At 42.3% G+C, this 23372-nt stretch overlaps 1 protein-coding gene across 1 annotated transcript in view; it reads right to left on the bottom strand.

The window, feature by feature from the left end:
* Nucleotides 1–23372, bottom strand: part of LOC139406072 (diacylglycerol kinase beta) — a 154788-nt gene that overhangs the window by 97324 nt on the left and 34092 nt on the right. The window contains exons 3-4 of the mRNA XM_071148539.1: nucleotides 11955–12031; nucleotides 974–1124 (exon numbers count right to left, since the gene is read on the bottom strand). Coding sequence (XP_071004640.1) covers nucleotides 974–1124; nucleotides 11955–12031 — 228 coding nt within the window. The remainder of the gene's footprint in view (nucleotides 1–973; nucleotides 1125–11954; nucleotides 12032–23372) is intronic.

Here is a 23372-nt window from a genome sequence, read left to right as displayed (position 1 = left end):
GACAGATTAGGAAAACAAGAGAAAGACAGACACTAGCTGGGTAAATGTGTATCTATCTATCTGATCCTCTCATTTCTGCACACCCACGGAGGTTAGTAGAGAGATCAAACACCAGATGGCAGTGTAGGCTGCCCTTTTTCTTCTTCTCCACATCTGATCAAATGAAGAGGCTCAGGAGTAACACCACCTCTCCCCCCCTCTCTCTATCGCTCCATCTCTCCATCTCAGATGGTTGGGTGGGCTCGCATGCAAATCCCTCCATCTTTCCATTTGGAGAGGGGTTAGATTACTCCCATCTGTCCCCTAGTGTTCAGCCGTTCAGCAGTGAGGGACAGCCAGGCAGGCTGATAGAGACCACATATAAACCCATATGGTGGAGGAGGACACACAGTTTACAAGCTGTCCAGGTGCAGTGGAAGTAATGAACCTGAACCACTCTCCCTAAACCACTGTCATTGTTTGTGGCCACTCCAGCACCACTTTAGGCTTAAACAGTTCAATCAAATGGTACATGAACATGTGTGCGTGTGTGTATTCCTGAGGGATCTGCCATGGCAAGTAAAGCAGCAGTGTTTGCATTGTGTGTTTTTTTTGGAAAGTGTTTTGAGGAATTTGTGAGTGCAGACTACAACTAACTCCCTTGACTACAATCTGTAGCGAGGGACACTCTCCCTGAGACAAGCATTAACCTGCGAGGGAATCTAATTTGGGAGATGCATACAATAGTACACCAACGATTTAGCCTAACTCCATCCAAAAAACTTTTGAGGGCCAGGAAAGACACTGTTGATATCTACCAGGGTCATGTTCAGTTTGTGAGAAAACATTGAGAAACAATTTGGAACGGGAAGGTATTACCTGAACTTCTCCAATAACACAAAAAATAAAAATAAACCCTACTGAACACAACCCAGGTTTTCACCAGTCCCAGCCAGAGTAAATCACCACCAGGTTGAAGGAGGCCACTACTCACCCAGCAGTCCTGCTCCAGCGCGGGGCACCTCAGGAGAGCAGCCCCCTGTCTTGCTCTTGAAGGAGGTGAACAGGTGCTGACACAGCTCCTCAGGGATGTCGTTCTCCAGGTATGTGGTCATGAAGAGCTGGAAACCCTCATAGTCTATGGGCTGCTCACACGGATGGATGGAGAGATAGAGAAAAAGAAGAGTCAGATACCTTGGATATAAATATTGTAAACAACAGAGTCTGGGCAGCAAAAAAGTACACAATGGTGACATTGAGTGAAAGGCTGTGACCATACGTCCCTAATTTGTTTATGTGGGAAGGCAACACCTGTGAAGTGTTGTAAACCACATACTGCTGCAGTAGAAACAATCTGTTTCAGTATATAAAAGGACTGAATCCTTTAGAAAAGTTGTTTGCCTGTATGCTGGAAGTTCTATTGATGGTCTGCAGTATTGTGTTTTAGATAAGTATGTCGTATTCAATCATCTCTCTACAACACAGACAGAGCATGATGATAACAGTTATCGCTTTGGGCCTTTTTTGAAAAAAGCTTTACGGATTGGAGGAGACTGGAAATGGTCAATTTGGAGAAAACATAAATCAGTTGATTTCATGGATTTCAGACAGGGTGGTGCGCTGGCTGTGGTTTTAGCCTTTAAAAGTGTAATATTAGTATAAACCTTCAAACGTAAAAGGCATACAGACAGTACACAGAAACAATCCTGACTCACTTTATCAGCAAGCAGACAGTAAAATAATTGACAGAGATTACTCAGGGCAGATACCTTTACAGAAACAACATGAGGTTGTCTGAACTGGCTTTCAGACAGTGATCAGTGCCATTAGTCTTGCGGTTGAAAAACAAATGAAAAAGAAAGAGAAAAAAACGGCACATCAACATTCCTCTGTTATGGAAACACTGTTGATACATGTTGGTAAATTGAGCGTCACAAAGACACATAGCTGGCAAACTGAAGCACTTCACCTGACCCCTTTGACCTCTGACTGTGGGAGAGCATTATGAGTACTGTAGTACATCATGCTATAGGTGTCTGATGGGATAAGGTTATGTGCTGTATACTACATGCATTCTGTAGTGTTAGACACTGAAACCACAGGTTTCTGACACCTGACCTTTGACCTTTGCCTTGGTGCCTCTGATGATATAGGGTTAAGTATGTTACATGTTACATGCAGTCTGTAGCGTACATGTATACACGGAAACCACAGATCATGCAGCCCCCAGCAGTGGGTGTGGCTTACTTGGTTGAGAACGTCTTGCTTCTGTTTGACAGAGGGAACAGGAAGAGGTAAGAAGGAGACATAGGGGTTACTTTATAGTGGTCTGGCAGCAGTAGTAAAGGGTGTGGAAGCAGTTAGAGCTAGGGTTAGCCAGGGGTGAGGCCACACCCTCTTTTGGAAGCTAGTCCTCATTCCCTTCCACACACGCATGCATGCAGCATCCAATCTCTGGACTTTTTACAGACAATATCTGCCATAGTTAACCCCAAAAATTTATCAAATTAATTAACCTGTATGCACTATGCATTAATAATTCAAGATAAAAACGGCGAACAAGCTATGCTGTGCCTATGGCAAGTTTGTGGGACATAATGCATCTATTCAGGTTACCTATCAACCCTTTGTATCAGTGTACTACCTACAGTATGCCAGTACCAGTGTACTACCTTGCACTATGTACACATCCACAAAACACTGTATATGCACTGTATATATTCGCCACAGCAGCATCCCTCCCTCTGCTTATATAGTGGCTGCCCACGACTCCAACACCATCATTAAGTTTGCTGATGACATGCCGGTGGTAGGCCTGATCACCGACGATGACGAGACCGAGAACAGCTTCTAACCCCTAAGTCATAAGTACAGGACTCTAATTTCCCGGCGGCATCGACGGCCATAATGCCTGATAAAAAAAATAATGCCTTACGGCCACTTTGGCCATTGTGCCCTTGGGCTGAATATAATAATTAGAATTCCCTTCTCCCGGCTGCAATAGGCCGTGATCCGAAGCACCTCTCACTCACATTTGATTTCCTTCTTATTGAATTCCGAGGGGCATGTTGAAGATGTTAGAAGAACTGTCCACATTTACTTTTCGTCAACCAACAAAAGATGTGTAACGAACAGAAAAAGCACTAGCCAATCCACTATGTCAATCTAATATCCCCAATAGTACAAAAGTTGACTTATTCTATTAAATTAAATATTCCAAACATACTTTGGGACAGTTGTGGAACGCGATAGATCCCAAATTAATACAATCCCTGTAGATAAAACAAATATTTTAAAACCAAGTAGGCTGATGCAACAGATAAGAACGTTTAGCTTATATGTTGATAAACTGTTAAGCTGTTTCTTCGCATTAAAAGTGCAGCAATGTGCACATGGCAGTAGGATATAATGTCCCAAAACACAATTAGCTGGAAAACACTGTTGTCAAAAGTGCACTGCAAATGTGAGTGTTTTTTAATGACAGCGATGAAAATATACTTCAGAAATGTAGAAAGAGGGAAGATCTAAAGATGCAACAACAAGCGTGGGTTGTTAATAGGACTAGAAGTGGCTGCTGCTGGACATCAAAGAAAGTTCAGAACATAAGATAAATACTGGTTTCAATGGCATGTGAGGAAGTCTTTATAAAACAATCCCCTTAACATTCCTACGGTTGGAACAAGGTGAGACATACCTCATAAAATGACCAAAAAATTATCCAGGTTTTAAACAATTAAGTTGATGTTTAAATAGTTTGAAAATGTTGTCTGCCTCCGCTCAGATTGCAAGGTGGGTGATGTTTAAATAGTTTGAAAATGTCGTCTGCCTCCGCTCAGATTGTAAGGTGGGTGATGTTTAAATAGTTTGAAAATGTCGTCTGCCTCCGCTCAGATTGTAAGGTGGGTGATGTTTAAATAGTTTGAAAATGTCGTCTGCCTCCGCTCAGATTGTAAGGTGGGTGATGTTGCAGTGCGCAACTGGCACTGGCCTTTCCCTCCTATCTGAACGAACAATGCCACATGTACAGTATGTATGCAGAATCAAGCCTTTTAGATACACTACATGACCAACAATATGTGGACACCTGCTCTTCGAACATCTCATTCCAAAATCATGGGCATTAATATGGAGTTGGTCCCCCCTTTGCTGCTATAACAGCCTCCACTCTTCTGGGAAGGCTTTCCACTAGACGTTGTAACCAGCACTTGCTACCATTCAGCCAGCCACAAGAGCACTAGTGAGGTCGGGCACTAATGTTTGGCGATTAAGCCTGGCTCGCAGTTGGTGTTCCAATTCATCCCAAAAGGTGTTAGATGGGGTTGAGGTCAGGGCTCTCTGCAGCCACGTCAAGTTCTTCCACTCTGATCTCGACAAACCATTTCTGTATGGACCTCGCTTTGTGCATGGGGGCATTATCATGCTGAAACAAGAAAGGGCCTTCCCCAAACTATTGGAAGCACAGAATCATCTAGAATGTGATTGTATGCTGTAGCATTACGATTTCCCTTCACTGGAACTAAGGGGTCTAGCCCGAGCCTTGAAAAACAGCCCCAGACCATTATTCCTCTTCCACCAAACTTTACAGTTGGCACTATGCATTCGGGCAGGTAGCATGCTCCTGGCATCCGCCAAACCCAGATTTGTCCGTCAAACTGCCAGATGGTGAAGTGTGACTCATATCTCCAGAGAATGCGTTTCCACTGCGCCACAGTCCAATGGTGGCGAGCTTTAAACCACTCCAGACGACGCTTTGCATTGCGCATGGTGATCTTAGGCTTGTATGCAGATGCTCAGCCATGGAAACACATTTCATGAAGCACCCGACGAACAGTTCTTGTGCTGACGTTGCTTCCAGAGGCAGTTTGGAACTCGGAAGTGAGTGTTGCAACCAAGAACAGAGTGAAGCTACACGCTTCAGCACTCGGTGGTCCCGTTCTGTGAGCTTGTGTGGCCTACCACTTCACGGCTGCACCGTTGTTGCTCCTAGATGTTTCCACTTCACAATAACAGCACTTACAGTTGACCGGGGCAGCTCTAGCAGGGCAGAAATTTGACGAACTGACTTGTTGGAAAGATAGCATCCTATGACGGTGCCAAGTCTAAAGTTGCTGAGCTCTTCAGTAAGGCCATTCTACGGCCAATGTTTGTGTATGGAGATTGCATGGCTGTGTGCTCGAATTTTAAACACCTGCCAGCAACAGAATCCACTAATTTGAAGGCATGTCCACATACCTTTGTATATATAGTATAAATTTGTATATCCCCTCAGTAAATTGTATATTCCCACTGTAATCAGCCTATACTTCAGAGTTGTATGTTTACTGTTCCAATATTGTATATTCTTTATGATGTCTATGTGTCTTTATTGTTTTTGTATATTTTCTATTGCTGGCAGCACTTTCTCACTAAGGCAAATTCTGGATATGTGTAATTGTACTTGGTAAATAAAGGTGATTCTGAATCTGATTATATCTTATTAATGTGTTGTATGATTGACGGACCTCACAGCAGTGGTTCTGTGCTGTTGATCTAACCCAAACAGAGAGACAGAGAGCACTGGGCTGGCAGGCCAGACCCGCTGAACCATCATTCATATCTCTCCTCTCCTCTCCTCTCCTCTCCTCTCCTCTCCTCTCCTCTCCTCTCCTCTCCTCTCCTCTCCTCTCCTCTCCTCTCCTCTCCTCTCCTCTCCTCTCCTCCTTGGTGAAGCTTTACTTTGCATCATGTAACAGCAGATTTTGAGAAAAATGCACACACAAACATGCACACAAGTTCCAAAAACGTATCCAAAAAAAGAAAAAAGATGGAGCCATAAGGTCACATATCGTAAGACAGACAACCTTGTCTGCAATAAGAACACCCAGAGTGATTTGATAGGCATTTCTGGAATGTCTCCATCCAGCTGTCTCCATCTCCCTTTTAGCATTGATGGCCTCGAGAAATCAATCAAATCCATTCTGGAAGCCATGCGAACACAACATGTAAAAAAGAATGTGCACACGCTAGCTAGGTGTGTCATCATACTCGCCCTTCGGATATATTTATGATTAAAATTGGAGGGCACATGCAGTCTTGACAGAGAGAGGTTATGATGGGGGTAAAGGGTAAGGATAAGGAGACGCCATGCTATCTGAGCCAAGAAAGCCATGAGAAAGAAGTAAACACTGCAGAATGTTGCATAAAAAACTCAAGTATAGACCTATCACCAGAGCACAAGTCAAACCACCACACTATGGCAGCACAGCAAACTCTGTCTCTCCACCCTGCCTGTGCTCTCAATACATATTAACTTGTTCTCGTCACTCCTCGGGTCCTCGTCACTAAAGTGACATACAGTGGCAATAAAAAGTATGTGAACCCTTTGGAATTACCTGTTTTTCTGCATAAATTGGTCATTAAATTTGATCTGTTCTTCATCTAGGTCACAACAATAGACAAACAGTGTGCTTAAACTATTAACACAAATTATTGTATTTCTCTTGTCTTTATTGAATACATCATTTAAACATTCACAGTGTAGGTTGGAAAAAGTATGTGAACCCCTAGGCTAGTGACTTCTCCAAAAGCTAATTTGAGTCAGGAGTCAACAAACCTGGAGTCCAATCAGTGAGACGAGATTGGAGATGTTGGTTAGAGCTGCCTTGCCCTATAAAAAACCCTCACAAAATTTGAGTTTGCTATTCACAAGCAGCATTGTCTGATGTGAACCATGCCTCTAACAAAAGAGAGCTCAGAAGACACAATATTAAGACTTGTTGACTTGCATAAAGCTGGAAAGGGTTACAAAAGCATCTCTAAAGGCCTTGATGTTCATCAGTCCACGGTAGGACTAATTGTCTATAAATGGAGAACGTTCAGTACTGTTGCTACTCTCCCTAGGAGTGGCCGCCCTGTAAAGATCACTGCAAGAGCACAGCGCAGAATCCTCAATGAGGTTAAGAAGAATCCTAGTGTCAGCTAAAGACTTACAGAAATCTCTGGAATATGCTAACATCTCTGTTGACGAGTCAACGATGCATAAAACGCTGAACAAGAATGGTGTATGTGGGAGGACACCACAGAAGAAGCCACTGCTGTGTCTGAAGTTTGCAAAAGTGCACCTGGATGTTCTACAGCGCTACTGGCAAAATATTCTGTGGACAGATTCAACTAAAGTTGTGTTGTTTGTAAGGAAGGAACACACAACACTATGAGATGTAATTGTCCTCCAATTAAAGCTCAACAGAAGTTAGGTGATGCAACAGGACAACGACACAAAACAGAGAAGTAAATCAACAACAGAAGAAAATACGCCTTCTGGAGTCCTGACCTCAACCCCATTTGAGATGCTGTGGCATGACGTCAAGAGAGCAGTTCACAGACATCCCAAAAATATTGCTGAATTTAAACAGTTTTGCAAAGAGGAATGGTCCAAAATTCCTCCTGACCGTTTTGCAAGTCTGATCCACAACTACAGAAAATGTTTGGTTGAGGTTATTGCTGCTAAAAGGAGGGTCAACCAGTTATTAAATCAAAGGGTTCACATACTTGTTCCACCCTGCACTGTGAATGTTTACATGGCGTGTTCAATAAAGACATGAAAACGTATCATTGTTTGTGTGCTATTAGTTTAAGCCATCTGTTTCTCTATTGTTGTGACCTAGATGAAGATCAGATCAAATTGTATGACCAATTTATGCAGAAATCCAGGTATTTCCAAAGGGTTCACATACTTTTTCTTGCCACTGTACATTCTCAGGGACGACAGTCTCACAGCCAGATGAGCTCAACTGAATGGCCCAGTCGTGAATTAGACTACCTGATTGACATTCCCCCCCTTCAGAGCCTGCTGTGAAATGTGTGTGTGTGTGTGTGTGTGTGTGTGTGTGTGTGTGTGTGTGTGTGTGTGTGTGTGTGTGTGTGTGTGTGGAAACCCATCCACCCTTAGTTTACAGTCCCTTGTCTGCCTGAGAAATACAGTCAGAGATGGGGGAGGCGAGGCCATTGATGGGGTGTCACTGGCGTTTAGGGCAGCTTCCAGGACAGGCGAGGATTGGTGAGTCACCAAGAGCACGAATAATTGATGACACGAGTACAACTTACTGGGCACACCATGTCATTTCAACGTGGAGAACTGGGTAATATTTGGTAGATACGTTGATCAATGAGATTCTAACCTATTTCACCCACTCAAAAAGACAGCCACAAGTTTGTTGAATTCCCAATATGTATCACTATGCTTTCAACTATCTAAAAGTACATCAAAGTTCAAATGGGAACAAGATGTCAGATATTTGGTTTATTTACACAGCAACTTAATGTGTTATCACTGTGCTTGATCTAATAGCACAACCAAATGACCTGGATTGCAGTTAGTTGAGATTACATGGTACAAGTGATCAATGCCGTTTGAGATTCTGCGCAGATTATTATAGCAATTGTGAAGATCTCCACAGACCTGTGACCCTGAACATGCACGCTTTCATAAGACATGTATTGTTACAGTAAACTCAAAATGTGGCCATGGATGTGTTACTCATTTTAAGGTTGAGTAAATACTGTTACATTAGTTTGTAAGATAGCCTTAACATTAGGCTATTTACTGTCTTACAAAAGTAGTACATTGTTCATGTTGTAAATTACTATTGTAGCTGGAAACGGCAGATTTTTAATAGAATATCTACATAGGCGTACAGAGGCCCATTATCAGCAACCATCACTCCCGTGTTCCAATGGCACGTTGTGTTAGCTAATCCAAGTTTATAATTTAAAAGGCTAATTGATCATTAGAAAACCCTTTTGCAATTATGTTTGCACAGCTGAAAACGGTTGTCCTGATTAAAGAAGCAATAAAACTGCCCTTCTTTAGACTAGTTGAGTATCTGGAGCGTCAGCATTTGTGTGTTCGATTACAGGCTCAAAATGGCCAGAAATAAATAACTTTCTTCTGAAACTCATCAGTCTATTCTTGTTATGAGAAATGAAGGCTATTCCATGTCAGAAATTGATTTGGAAAGGCACACACCCGTCTATATAAGGTCCCACAGTTGACAGTGCATGTCAGAGCAAAAACCAAGCCATGAGGTCGAAGGGATTGTCCGTAGAGCACCGAGACAGGATTGTGTCGAGGCCGAGATCTGGGGAAGGGTACCAAAACATGTCTGCAGCATTGAAGGTCCCCAAGAACACAGTGGCCTCCATCAACCTTAAATAGAAGAAGTTTGGAACCACCAAGAGCTGGCTGCCTGGCCAAACTGAGCAATCGGGGGAAAAGGGCCTTGGTCAGGGAGGTGACCAAGAACCTGATGGTCACTCTGAGACAGAACTTTAAAGAACTTCCTCTGTGGAGATGGGAGAACCTCCCAGAAGGACAACTATCACTGCAGCACTCCACCAATCAGGCCTTTATGGTAGAGTGGCCAGACGGAAGCCACTCCTCAGTAAAAAGCACATGAAAGCCTGCTTGAAGTTTGCCAAAAGGCCCCTAAAGGACTCGCAGACCATGAGAAACAAGATTCTCTGGTCTGATGAAACCAATATTGAACTCTTTGACCTGAATGCCAAGTGTCACATCTGGAGGAAACCTGACACCATCCCTACGGTGAACTGTGGTGGTGGCAGCATCATGATGTTTTTCAGCGGCAGGGACTGGGAGACTAGTCAGGATTGAGGGAAAGATGAACAGAGCAAAGTACAGAGAGATCCTTGATGAAAACCTGCTCTAGAGCGCCCAGGATCACAGACTGGGGTGAAGGTTCGCCTTCCAACAGGACAACGACCCTAAGCACACAGCCAAAACAACACAGGAGTGGCTTCGGGACAAGTCCCTGAATGTCCTTGAGTGGCCCAGCCAGAGCCCGGAATTGAACCCGATCTAACATCTCTGAAGAGACCTGAAAATAGCTGTGCAGTGATGCTCCTCATCCAACCTGACAGAGCTTGAGAGGATCTGCAGAGAAGAATGGGAGAACATCCCCAAATACAGGTGTGCCAAGCTTGTAGCGTCATACACAAGAAGACTTGAGGCTGTAATCGCTGCCAAAGGTGCTTCAACAAAGTACTGAGTAAATGGTGTGAATACTATTGTAAAGGTGATATTTCAGTGTTTTTTTTTTAATACATTTTCTTAAATTCCAGGGGTCTGAATAGTTTCTGAATGCACTGTATCTACAGCTTGGATAGTTCCATCTGAGCCACTGTCTTAATCTTAATCCTATACTTTAACTTTTAGTTTTGGTTGAGATGGAGACCTGAGTCCAACATATCATTTGTTAACTTGTGGAAAAGTTAATAGGCTATTCAACGTATTGCAAAAGTGGTATTGAATTGTGTTTGGTTGTCAACGCAACCAAATATCAACTTTTGAAGGAGATGTATCTTCTGCATGGATAGCTCCATCTGTGCCACTGAGTCTGGCTTTATTTCCAGTTGGTCTAGAAATGAATAATGTATGTGTTGGATTCACTTATTCATTTGAACCAAAAACCTAAGGTAAAGAATAGGAATAAATATAGTCAAATTTTAAATGCACTTTAAATACAGTTTGATTTGATTTAAATCCTCTTCTTCAACTTTTGTTTTTGGTTGAGATGGAGACGTGAATCCAACATATTTATTATTAAGTTGTAGATTCCATTTGAAATCAACCAAAACTTTAAACCCTAGGCCAATATGTATTGTCAATGTTGAGTTAAATCCTGGGCTGAATTTAAACAATAGCTGTTGATGACTTCCCAAATGCTATATAGGCCTAAATAGCATCATTGATGATATAGGATTGCTATAGTATGGTTACATTTAATTTGCTTTGTTGAACCTACTTCGATAGCAACAGTGAATCTATTAAGTGGAGATTTCTAAGCAATCATTCTCACGATAGCACATTGGTAGTAGTCAGTGACAGATAGAAAAGCTAAGCAGGACTGGGCTTGGTTAAAACCCTGGATGGTAGACTGAATTAATAGCTGTAGATAGATCAACTCTCCAAGAGGAGGTGCTGCCCTGCCTATTGTTTTTTTCTTCTAGTGGATATTATGTTGAAGATCTGACATCTGACGTTGTTTCAAAGGTATAAATTCAACATATTTTATACGAGGTTTGTCAATGTTAAAAAGTGGTTACCATGATGACATAATCCTGTGGTTGAAATCTTACCCTCAAAACCACAGTATGTTGATTACTTTTTTTCAAATCCAATGTATTTTCCACGTAGATTCCATGTCACAATACTTTAACAAATTATGTTGAAACAATGTTGATTCAACCAGTTTGTTCCCAGTGGGAAGAGTCACCTCGCTCCTTCCCACACAGTGCAGAAAATACCACTGGCCTGGCGCCTGCACTTGCTGGCTTTGGTGATCACACCACAGGCCACATGATGTCTGAATTCAACAGGGCTCTGATGGCGCCAACCAGCCTCTGTGAGGCTGTTACTCATATCACAGTGCTGGAGTTATAAGGAGGAAGAAGGGATGCACCCTGGCTGGGAGAGGAGTAGGGCGGGGGTGGTGGGGCGGGGGGGGGGGGGGGGGGGGGGGGGGGGGGGAGTGGGGCGGTGACCCATTCAGACAGACCATAATAAAAATGTCAGCTCCACTTGTCCTTCATAACTCGTCGGCCCTCTGTCGTCACTTCGAAGTTAAAGGGCGTCAGTTGGACGTTGATGGTGAGTGCGAGGGAGGGAGGAAGTGTTGCTCACCTTACTACTGTCTAAACACAGAGGATGACTTAGTGTATCAGTGATGGAGCAGGGACTGAGTCAGGGGATTGCCAGGGTCTTAACAAAAATAATGATGATCTCACTCAGGAAGGGGAGGAAAAGAGAGGAGGGGAGGAGAGGAAAAGAGAATAGAGGAAAGGATAAGAATGACAGTGAGGAGAGGAAGGGAAAGGAGAGGGAAAAAATGAAGGGAAAAAGGAGAAGAGAAGAGTGGAGTGTAGAAGAGAGGATAGGTGGGAGGGAGGGAGAGAAGGGTTGAGGTAGTGACGTACTGTACCTGCTCAGGATTGTACTTGGAGAGGACTCCTTCACCGTGAAACTCCTCCAGAACATCCTTGAGCTTCTTGGTGGAATCTGAGAATGAGACAGGGATGAGAGAGGCTTTACAAACCTCATAATTTAGTCATTTTGGCACCAGGCGTATCATTTAGCGGGAAAGTGCTGCTGGATGTGATGATTGTCTTTTGGGCGCTAGCTGTATTTGAGAGGAACATCCGGGTAGATCATGAGGCAAACATTTCACAGAGGTGAAAATAAGTTTAGCTAATTAATTAAACAAATAGACCAATTAAGCCAGGAAATTTCCTTGAAATACAAAAAACCCTCAGAGCAAACATTATCTGAATGTATCAACTCTGTGAAGTTACACTGGACACCCCACTCTCTCTTCTCTTTCTAATACAAGAAATAGCACATTAAATAATTTAAGTTAAGAAATATAGACCACAGAAATATAATAGGTTGGATAAACACTCCACTCTCTCTCTACTCTCTCTAGTACAAAATACCTTAAAATATATGGAATCATCTCTGGAGTTGGGTATAGAATTAGATCTATGGTTTGCATGCCTCACACTTTCTCTCTAATATGCAGCAGTCCAGTTCGTGTTAGGTGAGCTGAGTAGTTTAGATTTGGAAAAAACATAGCATACCTTATCTAAGTAAATCATCTTTGTGGAGTAAGGCTGGACCCGCTCTCTCCTCTCTCTAAAACAAAGGCCAACGAGGTGTTGGGAGATCTGAGGAGACTGACTGACCAGGCAGGGTGTGAGTCACAGGGACCAGGGTAGGGTGTGTTCCTACCGGCCATGGGTAATGGGGATTTACACCCAGAGATGCTAATCTCTCTCAGGGCTGAAAGACGCTACAGGAGGCTTCCCCCAACAGACCCAGAGATAACCTGTCCTCCTCCCAACGTCAGTTACGTCATACTGAGGCAAGGCAGGGATGCAGGGAATGCAGTGTTAAACCTTTATCTAACCAGGTAAGTTGACTTAACGGTGTCCACATGCTTCCCATCAAAAAATGTTCGAAACAGGTCATGCATATGTTATGACGACATTTTGTGAAGATTTTCTCGAGGCAAGCTGAAGTCTACACCCCTTCATCGGTGATTGACCAACAGCAGGGATCATTTACATGCACATTTTTTGACTTGCGAAATACTGGACCAAACATCTTACGTCAAAATTAATGGCACATTTCTTGAGTTATCTTAGATTAATTCGGACTATTTTGAGGTGCATACTGGTTACGACGTCTCAAGATGGACAAACAGTACTATTGCTGCTTTTTTCTTGTTTTCCAAGGTCTGTTGAGGGAGTATGCGGGCACACTCGTTTGGTTCGCAATTACATGCCTCCTGCTTTTGCTGACACGCCCCTCCCTTCCGGCAACTACCAACCTGGAGAGTGGAGGAGGGTCGTGGCAGGGGACAACAATCTCCAAGAGCTAGTGAGACTCTCATTCCAGGGTGTAACGGCTTGCAAGTCAAACAAGAAACAAGCTAAGGGACTTGTTCCTCTCCCCATCTGGATGTGTGCCATGGCAGGAAGACACTGTTAGGAGAGGACAACTCATCCCAAGGCCAGCCAATCATGCAGAATAGGCATTTGTTTGGACTGCACACACACACACATTGATGGATGCGCAGACTCACACAGTTCTTATTTCTTGAACTTTGAGCTAAAGTGTAAAGTTTAAATCTTGTTAATACAATTGAACTTGATTCTATGATGTCTGTGTCCATTCATTTAGATTGAACCGCGCCACACAAGTAGAACAAAGACTGTAAAGTCTGTGGCACACAGCTCTTCTCAACGTTCCCAGCACTGGATGTTCAAATGGAATGCATTGAAACATCTTGTATTTAGATGAAGAAACATAGCTATTTCTGCACACAAACGTAAACTTTTATTATGCATATGGTCTCAATGTAAACCACAATTCAAAAGTCTCTGCGAAGAACATACACGTAAATAGCAGGTGTCAATTAAATATAATTAGTGTCAGAGTGTAGATACAAATATTCCTGAACAATAGTACAAATGTGTCTGAAAAAACAGATCTATACAACATTTTCTGCTGTTTACAATAAAATGAAAGTGTCTAGTGTCTGACTCCTGGGATGTCTGAACAACAACAGAACAAGTTGTTAATTTTACTGTGGTCCCAGTTGTTCGGTCCATGTCCTCTTCTTGAAGGTCATGCCCTGCGTACCCGGTCGGTAATTCGACCATGATAACTACAAGTTTAGATAGCTGGGTCCACAAAATGAGTGCCTTTGGTGTCATTCTGATAATTTAAGTAATGCAAAATTGTGCATCAAATACTGAATTTTAAAAGCCTGACAATTTAATGAAGAGACCTTTAATATAGACCACATGGAGAATTCAATAAATCCGATTTGTAATATGGTAAAGACTTCCTAAAGTGCAAAAATTCAGCATTTTGACATGTTCCTGTCACGTCCTGACCATAGAGAGTCTTTATTTTCTATGGTGGAGTAGGTCAGGGCGTGACTGGGGGGTTAGTCCAGGTTATTATGTCTATGTGGGGTTCTAGTTTTGTTTTTCTATGTTGGCGATTTGTCTCTAATTGGGGATCATATTTAGGTAGCCTTTTTTTTCTCCACCTGTGGGTTGGGGGATATTGTTTATGTGTTTTGTGCATGTGCACCACTTAGTCACGGTTCGTTGTTTCTTTATTGTTTTGTTTTGCTTAAGTTTCACTTAGAAATAAAGATGTGGAACTCAACCTCCGCTGCGCCTCTACACACGATCGTGACAGTTCCTCTGTGCATCCTCTGAGACATCCAGTAATATTTCAACCCCATTAACCCCAACATTTCCCCAAGTTTTCACCATCATTGTAGAGCCCAAGTTATTTTTGTTGCTTTCACAGTCATTTCTGAAAATGATTATTTATTCTGTATAAGGTCATTAAGGTCAACCCTGTTATGTGAGCTGAACTCTTATTTTAATAAGGTGAAACTTTTAATTAACTTTTAAACAAATAAACATTGAACATCTAATAGTCAAATCATAGTGTGGTTCTACCCTTTTTGGCAATTTTCTGGTGTTTTGTTGTGGGAAACTGAGTGAGTGGAGCATATATACCTGCTGGAGCACGTGCTACAGGTGGGTGTTGCTATGGTGTCCAGTGAGCTGAGATAAGGCAAGGCGATATGTAGCGAGGGCCAGCCAACGAGAGCATACAGGTCGCAGTGGTGGGTAGTATATGGTGCTTTGGTGACAAAACGGATGGCACTGTGATAGACTGCATCCAATTTGCTGAGTAGAGTGTTGGAGGGTATTTTGTAAATGACATCGCCAAAGTCAAGGATCGGTAGGATAGTCAGTTTTACAAGGGTATGTTTGGCAGCATGAGTGAAGGAGGCTTTATTGCAAAATAGGAAGCTGATTCTAGATTTAATTTTGGATTGTAGATGCTTAATATGGGTCTGGAAGGAGAGTTTACAGTCTAATCAGACACCTAGGTATTTGTAGTTATCCACATATTCTAAGTCAGAACAGTCCAGAGTAGTGATGCTAGTCGGGCAGGCGGATGCGGGCAGCAATCGGTTGAAGAGCATGCATTTAGTTTTACTAGCATTTATAATCAGTTGGAGGCTACATAAGGAGTGTTGCATGGCATTGAAGCTCGCTTGGAGGTTTGTTTACACAGTGTCAAAAGAAGGGCCAGATGTGGATCAGAGAATCACCAGCAGCAAGAGCGATATCATTGATATACTGTATACAGAGAAACGAGTCGGCCCGAGAATTGAACCCTGTGGCACCTGTCGTGACGTTGTATTAGTTAATGTGACAACTGTTGTTCATCGAATGATTAAAGTTTCTAATTGCGTGATTAACTGAATTAAGCAATTATTTAACTCATTAACCTGGGGCACCATGGGAAAAGTAGTTTTTTATTGAGTTTCTATTTCCCAAATTAACTCAAAGAATATCAGAATATCGATTTTACCACAGCCGCTAATTAACCAGTTGCCTCTACCAATCTCGTTCTGAACGTCGTATAGCCCGTGAATCTGCATGGACCCGGGTCTCACCAATGAGTTCGTACCACACCAATCTCTAGGTTGATATCGCGCTGTGCAGACTGGCAGGTATTGCTAGCAGTGGCTAACTGACTACTAGCTAGTAGCTAGTTAGCTGGCTTGCTTCTGATGGGGGTTCCGATTCTAAAGTATAAAAATAGCAGATCCATACCACATTGGGTGAGGAGGGTTGCAGGAAAGTATATTCGGTTCGTAGATGGAAAGTGAGATTAAAATATATACTAAGTATATACAAAAAAACAGAGGAAATTACTATGTACACGGGACAAGATAAACACATGTCTGACTGCTACGCCATCTTGGGGAAAAAAAGTGACTGACTTGTTGTACAACCAAATTTAGAAATTGCACTTAAAAAACTACATTCTGTTTAGTGTTTTGCCCTAGCACTAGAAAGCTGATTCAGATGATCAAAGCTTGATGATGAGTTGGTTATTTGAATCAGCTGTGTAGTCCTGTAAAAACAAAACGTGGACCCGGGGGGTGCAGGACCGAGTTTGGTAAACCCTGCCCTAAGCGGTCGCTTATGTCGCCCAGTGGCTAGGGCCGCTCTGGAGAAGGCATTCTCATTCACTAAATTGCTCAAACACATCTATGCATGCAGGTATGAGTGTACACAGGTACACGCACCGAGGCAAATCTCTGATCTGAGCAATCATAAAGTATTTGCTTGCTGAATCAGTTATTAATGGATCATGAACTGAGACAACATATGCTACAGTATGTCCAGTGTATTTACCATAACAGCATCCATTAACCAGATCAGACAGCTAACTAGACTGTAGCTCTAGCTAGTTTAATCTGTTTTCTTTGTTGTCACTACAACTCTGGATAAGAGCATCTACTGAAGGACCAACATTTTGATGTAAATTTAAGGCAGACTCTCATTGAATCACAACAGAACAGAAGCCAGTAGGCTAAATGCAGTGGGGACTGAAGAATCACAGCCAATAGCTTGAAGGTTAACAGTAAATCAGCATCGTACGTCATCAGCATTCCTTTGCCTTCAACTTCATTTCCTTTATTAATTCTTTATAGAAGAGAAAAACAGCACTGAGCCAATTAGTATGTAACGCAAGGGGAAGATAAGACCAGAACACTGAGTAAAAGAACGTCTGCATCTCAAACGGCACCCTATTCTCAATACAGTGCAGTACATTACGCTAGACTACTGTGGGGGAATAGGGTGCCAGTTGGGACGAAGCAAGCTTTTCAGTGTAGTGCAGCTGGGCTCATTGAACTGACATGTGGCTTTGTAATGGACACTAACCTTTCACCTCACATATTATATCTCTCCTTTATTAACCCATATTGGAAACAGACACATGTCATGTATATAGTAACATGAACACAGACACGGTCATCCATCCAACACACCAGACCTGGGTTCAAATAGTATTTGCATTCTTTCAAATATTTCATATGCACTTGACTGAGCTTGTCTCGCACAATGGAACAAATGGAATAGTCCCAAAAGTGCAAATCCCACCTCAAGGCAGGCTCAATAAAACACAAAAAGTATTTGAAAGATAAACAAGTACTTAATTAACTCCAATCTGCTGTACGGTATAACAGACACTGCCACCCACCCACCCACCCATCTACCCACCCACTCAGCCACCGCCAGCATTGTGGTCCCTGACAGCAGGTCCCAGACACATCTCCATCACCATCACCAGGGGTCTAGGTGCTACAGTACATGTGACTGAGGGCCCATTAGCAACCCAGCATAAATAGATATCAAATATCCTCCTCTCATTAGCACAGCAGCATCAAAATAAACAAGCCCTTTATCACTCTGCTCTGCGGAAAGGGGATGTTCAGCCAGGGACAGAAAACAGGCCTCAGAGTGGAGCTCAGGATAAATAATATATATACACAGTGCCTTCGGAAAGTATTCAGACCCCTTGACTTTTTCCACATTTTCTTAAGTTACATACTTAATCTAAAATGGATTATATAGAAAAAAAATCCTCATCAATCTACACATAATACCTCATAATGACAGAGCAAAAACAGGTTTTTAGAATTTGTTAGAAGTGTATTAAAACAAAAAACAGAAATACCTTATTTACATAAGTATTCAGACCCTTTGCCATGAGACTCTAAATTGAGCTCAGGTGCATCCTGTTTCCATTGATCATCCTTGAGATGTTTCTACAACTTGATTGGAGTCCACCTGTGGTAAATTCAATTGATTGGACATGAGTGTGCAAGAGCGCAGAATAACTGATACATTTACGAACACTCAACACCCGCTGAATATGGCCGGTGTCAGTAAACAAAAAAGCTTAGTTCAATTGATACGGTCACCAAAGCTCTGGATAACATGAAAACAGCCTAACCAGCTATGTTAAGGCAAGTAAAATGGTCAGAGTAAGGTGTTCTCTTCCAGTGCCTTGCGAAAGTATTCGGCCCCCTTGAACTTTGCGACCTTTTGCCACATTTCAGGCTTCAAACATAAAGATATAAACTGTATTTTTTTGTGAAGAATCAACAACAAGTGGGACACAATCATGAAGTGGAACGACATTTATTGGATATTTCAAACTTTTTTAACAAATCAAAAACTGAAAAATTGGGCGTGCAAAATTATTCAGCCCCTTTACTTTCAGTGCAGCAAACTCTCTCCAGAAGTTCAGTGAGGATCTCTGAATGATCCAATGTTGACCTAAATGACTAATGATGATAAATACAATCCACCTGTGTGTAATCAAGTCTCCGTATAAATGCACCTGCACTGTGATAGTCTCAGAGGTCCGTTAAAAGCGCAGAGAGCATCATGAAGAACAAGGAACACACCAGGCAGGTCCGAGATACTGTTGTGAAGAAGTTTAAAGCCGGATTTGGATACAAAAAGATTTCCCAAGCTTTAAACATCCCAAGGAGCACTGTGCATGCGATAATATTGAAATTGAAGGAGTATCAGACCACTGCAAATCTACCAAGACCTGGCCGTCCCTCTAAACTTTCAGCTCATACAAGGAGAAGACTGATCAGAGATGCAGCCAAGAGGCCCATGATCACTCTGGATGAACTGCAGAGATCTACAGCTGAGGTGGGAGACTCTGTCCATAGGACAACAATCAGTCATATATTGCACAAATCTGGCCTTTATGGAAGAGTGGCAAGAAGAAAGCCATTTCTTAAAGATATCCATAAAAAGTGTTGTTTAAAGTTTGCCACAAGCCACCTGGGAGACACACCAAACATGTGGAAGAAGGTGCTCTGGTCAGATGAAACCAAAATTGAACTTTTTGGCAACAATGCAAAACGTTATGTTTGGCGTAAAAGCAACACAGCTGAACACACCATCCCCACTGTCAAACATGGTGGTGGCAGCATCATGGTTTGGGCCTGCTTTTCTTCAGCAGGGACAGGGAAGATGGTTAAAATTGATGGGAAGATGGATGGAGCCAAATACAGGACCATTCTGGAAGAAAACCTGATGGAGTCTGCAAAAGACCTGAGACTGGGACGGAGATTTGTCTTCCAACAAGACAATGATCCAAAACATAAAGCAAAGTCTACAATGGAATGGTTCAAAAATAAACATATCCAGGTGTTAGAATGGCCAAGTCAAAGTCCAGACCTGAATCCAAATCGAGAATCTGTGGAAAGAACTGAAAACTGCTGTTCACAAATGCTCTCCATCCAACCTCACTGAGCTCGAGCTGTTTTGCAAGGAGGAATGGGAAAAAATGTCAGTCTCTCGATGTGCAAAACTGATAGAGACATAACCCAAGCGACTTACAGCTGTAATCGCAGCAAAAGGTGGCGCTACAAAGTATTAACTTAAGGGGGCTGAATAAATTTGCACGGCCAATTTTTCAGTTTTTGATTTGTTAAAAAACGTTTGAAATATCCAATAAATGTCGTTCCACTTCCTGATTGTGTCCCACTTGTTGTTGATTCTTCACAAAAAAATACAGTTTTATATCTTTATGTTTGAAGCCTGAAATGTGGCAAAAGGTCGCAAAGTTCAAGGGGGCCAAATACTTTCGCAAGGCACTGTATTTATGTTTGGAAGTAGCTAGCAAGCCAGCTAACTTTAGCCAGTTAGCTTGGGTGCTTGACTGCCGTTGTGAGGTCAGAATGCTCGCATCAACCCTACTCCTCGGCCAGAGCGTCCAGTGTGCGCTCTAAACGCTCCGAGAGCAAAACACCCTGAATTTACAAACAGACAATCTGACAACTCTATGAATTTACGAATGCCCAGAGCACATTCTGAAAGTTCTTTGGCACTCCAGAGTGAATTTATGAATGCACCCTATATAAGGTCCCACAGTTGACAGTTCATGTCAGAGCAAACACCAAGCCATGAGGTCGAAGGAATTGTCCGTATAGCACCGAGACAGGACTGCGTCAAGGCACAGATCTGGGGAAGGGTACAACAAATATTCTGCAGCATTGAAGGTCCCCAAGAACACACCGTGCTTCTACACCTGCATTGCTTGCTTTTTGGGGTTTTAGGCTGGGTTTCTGTACAGCACTTTGAGATATCAGCTGATGTACGAAGGGCTATAAATACATTTTATTTTATTTTATTTGAATGACCTCCATCAACCTTAAATGGAAGAAGTTTGGAACCACCAAGACTCTTCCTAGAGCTGGCCTCACGGGGGAGAAGGGCCTTGGTCAGCGAGGTGACCAAGAACCCGATGGTCACTCTGACAGAGCTCTAGAGTTACTCTGTGGAGATGGGAGAACCTTCCAGAAGGACAACCATCTTTGCAGCACTCCACCAATCAGGCCATTATGGTAAAGTGGCCAGACGGAAGCCTCTCCTCAGTAAAAGGCACTTGCCAGCCCTCTTGGAGTTTGCCAAAAGGCACCTAAGACTCTCAGACCATGAGAAACAAGATTCTCTGGTCTGATAAAACCAAGAATTAACTATTTGGCCTTAATGTCAAACTTCACATCTGGAGGAAACCTGGCATCATCCCTACGGTGAAGCATGGTGGTGGTAGCATCATGCTGTGGGGATGTTTTTCAGCGGCAGGGACTGGGAGACTAGTCAGGATCGAGGCAAAGATGACTTGAGCAAAGCATAGAGAGATCCTCGATGAAAACCTGCTCCAGAGCGCTCAGGACCTCAGACTGGGGCGAAGGTTCACTTTCCAACAGGAAATCGACCCTAAGCACAAAGCCAAGACAACATATGAGTGACTTCTGAACATGTCTCTGAATGTCCTTGAGTGGCCCAGTGATACGCCAGTGAATTAATACTGGGTGATATTTAGCATCCACACAAACGCACCTACTGAGTGTGTACCTTTCACCTGTTTCAACGCAGGAGTGTACAGTACCACTTAAGTGGTTTAGTTGGCTGTAGAGATTGACTGTTCACCATGGACACATATGGAGTCACATACAGTATTGCTTACTTCCAGCTCATCTGGATCGCCATATGTATGTTACTGAGCCAAACTACATCAAATAAAATAAACCAAAACAAACAAGTGTTTCTGGATAGAGAGAATGAAAAAGAAAGAGCCAGGAGTAGTATTGTTAGCTGTGGCTGTCAATAAATTACACAGATGTACAAGGCAGAGATATACAATAGCAATTTGTCCTTACTAGAGGTGATGTAATCTAACACAGAACCGTTTATTTGTTAGACTTTGTATTTAATCCATTTCTGTTTCAATGACAAGCTCACTCAACACTTGAGTATATCCCTAGACAACAGATGTACTGCATATGTCCAAGGAATATAAGTACTGTGTTCTTAGGTACAGTAGGTCTATGCATATAGGAATCCTCAGATAGAAAAACTGGGTTTCTCTCAGACACCACAATCTATTTAGTTGTTGTGTGGCTTTGTATCTGCTCAATAGGTTGTAAGGAAGTGAAAAACGAAACCTAATCTATTACAGGGAAAGCCAGACTAGTGATGTATTCTCTTTTGACTAGCAAATGTCTGTGATGGGAAGACTGCTGATACGGATGAGTCACCTCATTAATGGAAAAATCAAGCAAAATAGTGTAATGCTAGAAATAGTCAATTGGGAGGGGAAAAATACTAGTCTGCATGAATCACTTAACTTCAAGCACAAAGAAAAACAACAGCCTAAGTTATACCACCTAGGCAAATGTGTAGGAAGTTAGGCTTCAAAGGGGGAGCTGCATTGCTTTGGCCTCTCCTTACTCGGAATAGCCATGGTTATTCTAATATTTCTTTCTTCTCTTTCTTGGTTCTCAGGAAGGCCAAGACTGAATATTTTATCTGTCACCACTGATAACCTGAATGACCCTAGAACGTTTTGGAAGGCTATTAAGTCTATGTCTGGTAACAGTAATGTTAATGAATTACCGGCATGTGTTTTGAAGGACTCTGTTGCTGTATATGTCAAAACTGAAATGCTGAATTGTTTCAATGAGCATCTTGTATCATCTGGTAGGCTGTTTGATTCAGTGTCCTCTGTCTCTGTTCAACCTTGTGTGGATGAACCAGTGAGAGCTGGTCAAACTTTGAGCTTTTTGCCATTCTCAGTGCAGGAGGTACATAAAGCCTTGAAATCCTTAGATCAGAGAAAGCCTGCAGGTCCTGATCTTTTGGATCCCTGCTTTTTAAATCTGGCAGTTGATTTCATAGCTGAACCACTTACATATCTGTTCAATCTAACCCTGGAATAATCTCACCCTACCACTTTTAAAAGGGGGAGATCAACTCTTTTAAATAATTATAGGCCAATCTCAAAGCTGTCACCCCTGCTGAAAATTCTTGAAACGCTTGTGAATGAACAGCTAAAATAGTTTTTATTTACTAACTCTATTTTATTAACGTACCAATCAGGCTTCAGGAAGAAGCATAGCACAATTACAGCAGCCATGAAGGTTTTAAATGATATCACTGAAGCCCTTGATAAAAAACAGCACTGTGTCTCACTTTTTATTGATCTCTCTAAGGCTTTAGATACAGTTGATCATGCTAAGGCAGAGATTGTCGAGTGTAGGTCTTTCAGAGCATGCAGTTGCATGGTTTGCTAACTATCTGTCTGATAGAACTCAGTGCACTCAATTTGATGGTCTTATGTCTGTTAAATTGTCTGTCTTTAATGGTGTGCCCCAAGGCTCTGTACTTGGTCCTCTCTTATTCACTATTTATATAAATGATTTAGACAAAAATATCCAAAATGCAAAATGTCATTTTTATGCTGATGATGCTGTTATTTACTGTTGTGCCTCGTCTCTTACAAAAGTTTTCCAGAACTTGCAAACTGCTTTTTATACTATTCAACATACCTTGTGTCAATTGAAGCTTATCCTCAATACTGACAAAACTAAGCTAATGGTGTTTTCTAATGCAAGAAATAGACCTCTGAACCTTTT

The sequence above is a fragment of the Oncorhynchus clarkii genome, chromosome 3 (genome assembly GCF_045791955.1).
Source record: "Oncorhynchus clarkii lewisi isolate Uvic-CL-2024 chromosome 3, UVic_Ocla_1.0, whole genome shotgun sequence".
NCBI lineage: Eukaryota > Metazoa > Chordata > Actinopteri > Salmoniformes > Salmonidae > Oncorhynchus > Oncorhynchus clarkii.
This window is presented reverse-complemented; position numbering and strand designations above follow the sequence as displayed.